Here is an 8,423-nt window from a genome sequence, read left to right on the forward strand (position 1 = left end):
GGATGCTATTTCCACCCTGGAAAAATCTGGTGTATACTCCGTTCCCCTGCAGAATCCAATATCAGGACTATGCACCAATTATATAGGAGCGACTACGAGAATGCTGGCTGCTCGCATATCTGAACACCAACGTTCGGTGGCACTTGGCAATTGTGACACGGAACTTTCCAAATTGGTGATACAACACCACCACGTAGCGCTTTGGAATCGAGTGGAAATACTCAAACGCTGTGATGAAGGGAACTTGATATACATTTGGGAGGCCCTCCTCACAAAACTGCTCTCCCCGTGCAACACCCCTACCCTCGATTTACCGGACGTCTGGATTAATTTATTCAGGCGGTTAAAAAACCAACAATAATTTTGCATTCTCTTCCCGCACCTCCTACATGATTCAAAGCACATACATGTCGGCCCCTTTATGTGCGTCTTTTTACGTGTGTTATGTATTTTAAATTATGTCCCGCGCTTTAATATTTAAAATTTAAATTTTAACATAAACTTGCACTTGTGGATCTATTCCGATCGGTTTCTATGCTGTCTATGTTAAGGCGCATGCGTGCCAAAAATTTTATACGTATTTACAAAGTGTTTTAATTTAAATTCTAAAAATTTAATTGTTCTTAATAGACATCTAATTGGCTCTCATGTTATGCATGTTAAGGTGCACGTGCGCCAATTTTTCGCGTTCACATAATAATTAATAGCCACTCCAATCGATGTTTTTGTTTTAAAACGCATGCGCACCAATTTTAAATGTTTAATTCTAAATATTTAAATTTAAAATCTCTTTTCTGTATGTTCAAAAAACGGCTAGTATCGTTAATGTTTTAAATTTAAATGTATGGTTCGAATTCTTTATTCGAATTTAATTTTACCTGAAGACGACGTGCTTATTTACGTCGAAAGCGCTCGTAAATTAAAAATAATTTCAAGTATATTTAACGCCTCATAGACTGACGTTCTTGGAAGTTTTGAGTATTTCATTCTTATTTTCAAAAAACAGTCTTGTGTATAATGTGCAAAATACTTGAAGCATTGTTATGCTGAAATAGAAAACACAGCAAAAGGAGCTAGTAGTAGTTAAGCATGGAATTTAAGATCTAGAGAGATCTTAAATTCAATGATTCCAGATACAACAACCAAGTTGGCTATTCAATAGATTTGAGATTGTTTCAACTATCTAAAACAATCTCAAACCATTACAGAACTGACATTAAAGTTGACAGTTGAAATGATACATTCGTATAAAGTTTTCTCATCAATTACCAAACTAATGAGTAAACTACTGAAATTCCTATCACTTTCTTTCAGCACTATTATCTAAGAACAGTATATAAGATGCCAATCCAAACACTGTTTAGTCTGAGTCTAATGAATGCAACAGATAAATATACTAACAGATATCCCTACAATATTTTCCATTTCAATAAAAAAATATGCAGCAGATTATAACTGGAATCTGTTCAATAAAATTTTTCAGTTCATTAATAATTTACAGTGTTCCAATGCTTCTTTTGTCTTAGAGATACTTTTGGTATCCCACCATCTAATTATTTAAGTTACAACATATTTTTGGATACTAAAATGGCTTGCACTATCATATATAAAAATGTTATTAATGTCATAAAACTCAATATTCCATGTAGAAAATTCACAAATTCAATTCCAAAGTGCTCAATTACATTAGACAATTTTAATAGCCACTCACCAATGAATTTACTTTCTGCTATTAAACTTGATCAATGTAATTACTTCAGCTAGTAAACTACTTATAATTTATCTGTGAGTGAAGTTTCTTCAACTTCACTCCAGACTACTTTTGTTAATACTTGCAAGTTTACTGTCTGACTAGGAAACTTAGTCTATGATCATGTGCATTGAGTAACACAGAAAGTAGATAATGTCTACATCTTATCTTTACTTTAACATTTACATAATTAGGATGTTTTATATTCTATAATAGTAAATACTATTGATAAATGACTAAAAAACTATTATTACAGTTCCACTTCCTTGACATTTTATGTTTCAACAAGTCAGCATCTAACATCACAGAAAGAGCATCAAAAGCTGCCAACAGACAAAATTAAAGTCACTACCAGAGATTTCTTTTCTTTGATTGCTATATTTTGGGCTAAAATTCAAAACATACATAAAATAATTATTTTCATTTAGAATATTGTTACTTTTGGATTAATCTTGCTCTATTGCCATTATGCCAATTAAACAGGCTAAAAATCACTATGCATAGCAGAATTACATCACTACTGACAACCTGGAATACTACATATCATTACATACATTTGCTACCAAATAGTAAATGAAATGGCAAGCAAATTTACTATCCCAGTGTAATTGATACTCACTGTGTCTGTGTGTGTGTGTGTGTGTGTGTGTGTGTGTGTGTGTGTGTGTGTGTGTGTGAACTTGTCTACTCTTTTCTGAGTTTGCATGTCAGCAAGTAGCTAGTAAACACACCCAATGTAATTGAGCCCATACTCCATACAGTATATTAATTTGAAATACATTATTTATTCTCAAATAAATGTATGATTATACTCTAAAGCATACAATTTCAATACCTATGCAGGTGCATTTCCAAAATATGCAGAATCAATCAAATGTTGAAATAATTTTGATAGTACTTTTTCATTCATTTTTAACTCTGTTTATGGGCACTAAATGGGCAAGTATATTTAATTTAGTTCTTTTATCTCATAATTGTTAAAATAATTCTTCAATAAAGTTAATTTTAAACTGATGCTCAAAGATGACATATGCCTTGTCATTTCATTTAAAACAGTACAGAATAAAAGGAGCAAAATTCAAATCATGAACATAAAATGACACTATAATTATGGTATTTTGTAAAGCTGCTGTTCAATTTTTTGCAAAATGAATAGCTGAAAAATATGGATGTGAATAAGATACAAAAATAATAAGCACCAATTCAATGAATTTAGTTATTTACATATGTTATATAATTTGTATTCAGAGAGCATTACAAATTGGACAATCTCAAAATTCAGAATGTTTTAATACAAATAATATATTTATAGGTCAATAAAGAGAATAAACAAAAGCTTTAAGAAATTTTTAAATATTAAAAAAAAAAAAGGAATAACAACAACCTTCTGGACTATTTTCAAGTGCTTTCAAATTTGTTTGTTTCGTTAAAGTTGCTAATGCTTGTTTCCTTAGTTCCAGTAAATCTTCATCCTAGAAATAAAAAAAAATTATGATCATTCTGTATCAGTTTATTCATAGTTCTACATAAATTCAATTATTTGTTAAAGAATGATTAAAATCTGATTTCCAACTGTTGAATTTCTTTAGTGAATAGAAAGGATAAAGTTTATCACTATCATTTTTTTGAGTTAATTATTGCTAATTTTGAAATTAAAAAAAAAAATTTCTTTTCTTAGAGTATACAAATTTCTAAAACAAAATATATTTTTTCAAAATTTTCAAATCTAATTTAGTGAGACAAAATTATACATACAAATAATAAAATAATTGAAAAATACTGAATCTAAAATAATACAAAACAGCAAAAATAAAGTTTTAATTTATTTTAATACAAAAATAAATAGATAAAATTAAAAAATAAAAATTTTATTTTTTGTTTTATCAGAGAAAAATGTCATAAAACAACACTTAAAATTTATAGTTTAAAAAATTAGTTTCAAAGTAAAATAAAAAATTATATGTTTTTATTAATTCAGAAAATATTAAACAAAACTCACTTCCTCATTATTTTCTTTAATACACATTTCTTGGTTGGTTTCTTTGTCACTTAATTTTTTTATATTGCTTTGATTCTCGCAGGAAACAGCATATTTTTCAGAAGATTCACTGTATCTTCTTTTTATTGGTTTGCCTTTATCCTTAATAAAATCAACAGAATACAGTATTAACAGAGAAATACATATCATGAAATCTGTTTTTAATAAATAAAATCTAATACTTTATCCTTCATTTTTCTGTTAAACTTAACTGTTAAATTATATCATTTTTCAAATTCATAAACAGGGTTCCTACTTGAATTTTTGTTTTAAATTCTATGACTTTTTCTGACTTCTCCTGACCAACTTTGTACAAATTCCCTGACCTTCATGTCTGTTACAGTACAACACACAGTATAAAATAAAAAAACCAACATTTGACTTACTATGCACATATGCTATTGCTTCTCTAACTTTTTAATTAGTTATTTTTCTAATTAACAGTTATATGTTTTTTTCATAATTACCAAAATGTTTTATTAAATTAAAGTAGTTTATTCTGTTATTAATCCACAACCATAAATCTAAATGGCTTTGAAAAAAATTATTTATTTATTATTCATTAACAAATCCTATATAATCCATGAACAAAAATATACATTTATTAAATTTCTCTCTTAAACTGGGAGGGAAAAAAAAATCACAAATTGTTTTGTTATGCAATCAAAATTATTAAAATGAGAAATGATAAATAATACTATTTAAATTTAAAATTATTTATCATTTCTGTACTTTGTAAATTTTTGAGAAAATATTTCTTGGAAAGCTTCTAATTCAATAAACAAACTTTCAAACTATAATAGTGTCTTAATTATTCAATCTAAACAGAAATGGTAACAGAATGAATAAAAAATTTCAAGATAATACAAAACCATACCTAATATAAGAAGTATTTGAAAAAAGATTGTTAAATAGAATTAGTAACAAAATAAAATTCATTAAAAGGCTTGCTAACCTATTTTTTGAAAAATTTTGTTATGTCCATATTCCCACTAAAAGATAAAGATCTGTGAGTAGATAATACCTAGGGACCTTACTGTATAGCATAATAAATATCACATTAATTTTAACATTAAATGAATATCAAGTGATTGAAATATAAAGTGTAATATAAAACAACTCCGTGATACTGTTTTTCAATTTAATATCTAATTCTATAAATGAAGCCCTAAAATCATTTACAGATTGGAATTTAAATCTGTAAATTCCAATTTTTCAATTCCACATTAGAATTGCAAATTCTAACATTGAATTGGAAAGAGCTTTTTTCATCTGTATTGCTAACATGAATTTTGAGTTCGTATTTTATGATCATTATCTCACTTTCTACAAAAAAAAGCTTTGTATTTTTTTTTTAGCAAGAACATTTCACTTAATTTTTTAACAGTCCTTCTATTATTCAATTTTGTATTTTTTCTCTCTTAGTCCTTTCTTTTACAATAGAATTTATAGATTTAACACACAATACTTCAAAAAACTATCTTTTTAATCTTTTTTAATCAAATTTTAAGTCTGATGTAATAAATGCCAGACATAAAATTTAATTATATTATAATTAAAATTATTAACCCATGATCACATGCAATAGCAGCAATTTTCCATATCTACCAGTTTTTTCATGGGCCTCTTTCACCAAAGTAACTAACTTAGCTTTACTTTCATGATATCTTCATGCCACATGCTATTCATCTGTGTAAAAATTTTGGTCTAAAAATTTTTTTCTGCTTATCAGACCTTCAGAAAACCATTGCAGAAATTTATCATCATGCACATGCAATCACATTCATTTTTCTTTTTTTACAAGATTGCATGCATACATGGCAATTTTCCAGTCTGACATCATGAAGGCCTATTGCTACAAGAAGTAATCACATCCTGAACATTTATCAACTATGCATAATTTAACATGACAATCTGCAAGTCACTATAATCTTGAACACTTGTCTCCATAAGAAAACCTGGGGCACTATGACCTTCAATAATTTAAATGTTTTTGTGATTTATTTCATGCCCAAAAATATACAGAAAAATCATTTCTAGTCCTTCTAAGAAATACATCCCTTCTGTCATTTATATCCAGCTGAACCTATTTAACACTAGCCCACATTAGTATGAATGGGTCAAGCTAGAAATAAAACTTTTACCAAAGCACACTAGCCCAAGCTTTCAAGAGGTCTCCATGGAAAGCCCTTGAAAAGACACTGCTCTGTAAACAAAATATCTCAAACTATATATGATGTTGAAATTTGGCATGTGAAGAGAAGACACATTATATGTAACTTTTTCAAAATGGTCAAACTTGAGGATCATCAATTATGCATGAAAATTCAGCAGAAAATTGTTGCCTTATGCATGCAATCCTGTAAAAAAAAAAAAAAAAAAAGGTAATGATTGCAAGTTAATAATATAAATTGTTCTAAATATCACTTTTGGTAGCTGTTATTATGACTTAACATTTATATAAGTCTGAAATGCATATGTGGAAACCAGGGCTGTGGAGTTGCGTAAAAATCTACCAACTCCGACTTTTCCTTACCAATCCGACTCCGACTCCGGCTAAAATACCAAAACTCCACGACTCCGACTCCACAGCCCTGCCAGGGCTGTAGAGTCGCGTAAAAATCTACCGACTCCAACTCCGACTCCGACTTTTCCTTACCATCCGACTCCGACTCCGGCTAAAACACCAAAACTCCACGACTCCGACTCCACAGCCCTGGTGGAAACAATAAAAAGTATCTAACCTGAAAGCTGTAATGATAATTACCGAACTTAATTTTCGGATTAAAGAGACATACATACATAATATAAATTGTATTATTACACATTACCTATTATATATTGTATTGCATTTTAAACATGTGAATTTGCTGGCTTTAAAGCAAGGTTTTACAGAGTTGAAATGTAATGTATGATGAAAGTGGTAAAATTAATTCTCAAAACTAATTTTCCCAAATTATAAATTAAAATGATTTTTGAGATTAACAACAACAAAGGTAATTATAATTATAATTAAATGCTTATCTTTAATTACCTTTAATGCATTATAATTTAATTTAAATTAAATTATAATTTAATTTAAATTAAATTATAATGGTCCTATAAAAGCAATTATGTTAAAATAGCAGAAAATAGTAATACATTAACAATACGTTTAAAGCATTAAAATAATTTCCATTAAAAATTTTTAATTTAAATAAAAATTCCAGATATCTTAAAGTTCATATCAAAATCACAACTACATCACTACTTACCACAGAATGATCAACTGACTGTTTACATCTTTTGCTTGAGACTGATAACTTTCTTTTATGACGATTTTCTTTGTTACCACTTTCTCCATCTGTATATTTGAAGTATTTTTCGTCTACTTTATTTTCATCTAATCGTTTTTCCTCTTCCTCATTCAAATCCTTTAAAAGGAATTTAATTTGCCTGTATTGTTCTAATAATTCTTCAAAACTCACATCTGTCTGATCATTTTGAGAAAAGTTTTTCATTTTTGCATCTGTCAAATGTTAAGAAATATTTGAATTCACAAAATTATTAATTTAAGATGCTGGAAAATGTTTAAATTCATCTTTTGCCTAGAAAAAACTGTAAATGAAAAATCATACATTTTTATCATCAATAACTACTAAATAAACAATGTTATCTTCATATGTCTTGTTTATTTTAAATTATTTTACACATAGCAGAAAATATATTTTGAATACTTTAGCCCTCATCAATGTACAAAAATAAATAGTTAAAAAATTAACTTTAAAGAACTAGATTAATACAGCATACATTTATTAAAAACATATCAATTAATGATGATATGCTGGTATGCTTGACTTACATTACTAGCAAATAATAAATATATAAATACAGTCTATTAAAATATTTGAAAAAAATGCCAAAACATAAGAAAACATAAGGAAAACTTAATTAAAATGTAAAAATAGTTGCTTAAACAATAAGACTGATAATTAAAACATTTTACAGAATTTTATAAACTTGAATTTTATGCCAATTTTAATATCCAATTCTTCATATACATTCAAAAATTTAATTTAAATTGTGAGCAGCAGTTGACACTTGAGAAGAGTTCATATCAAATGAGTCTTGAAGAGAAATGAAAAAGCATTACTAGGAATTACTTAAATTTTCTTGTGCTCCAATAAAGCATGAATTGACTGAATGACTCAAAGAATGACTGTTACTCAATTATAAGATAAAAAGATATAAAATATTACAAAAAATTTATTAAAAATTATTGTATTGTTTTGATTTTAAGAATAAGATAATGCTAAAATTATAATTACATATTTTTATATTGTTAGATTATAGTTTTATATAATTTATAATTTTACATGTAACAGATGTGTCATATTGATTGTAGCCTGCAGCTTCAAAGTATAATTTTTACTACCACATTTTTTTAATTTCTCAATTATATCCTCCAGTTTCAGCTAAACTAATTTATCCACAAAGTTACAAAATCTTTCATTCATTCTTCTATAGATAATTCATATATACATATACAGGGTGAGTCAAAAGTCCCTTGCACATTTTTCACTCCACAAGCACTTAAGATTAATATATCTTTAGCACTTTTGGAATGAAAAGCATGCAAGGAATTTCTGACTCACC

General features: G+C 27.7%; 1 protein-coding gene across 1 annotated transcript in view; it reads right to left on the reverse strand.

The window, feature by feature from the left end:
* The window catches only part of LOC111624047, a 48,105-nt gene extending 40,767 nt beyond the window's left edge, over positions 1-7,338 (reverse strand). The window contains exons 1-3 of the mRNA XM_023366826.1: positions 7,043-7,338; positions 3,750-3,890; positions 3,135-3,222 (exon numbers count right to left, since the gene is read on the reverse strand). Of these exons, the coding sequence (XP_023222594.1) occupies positions 3,135-3,222; positions 3,750-3,890; positions 7,043-7,288 (475 nt within the window). The 5' untranslated portion in view covers positions 7,289-7,338. The remainder of the gene's footprint in view (positions 1-3,134; positions 3,223-3,749; positions 3,891-7,042) is intronic.
* Between the last annotated feature and the right edge of the window lie 1,085 nt (positions 7,339-8,423).

This window comes from Centruroides sculpturatus, unplaced genomic scaffold (assembly GCF_000671375.1).
Source record: "Centruroides sculpturatus isolate CEXI.00-Female unplaced genomic scaffold, Cexi_2.0 scaffold323, whole genome shotgun sequence".
Classification (NCBI taxonomy): Eukaryota; Metazoa; Arthropoda; class Arachnida; order Scorpiones; family Buthidae; genus Centruroides; species Centruroides sculpturatus.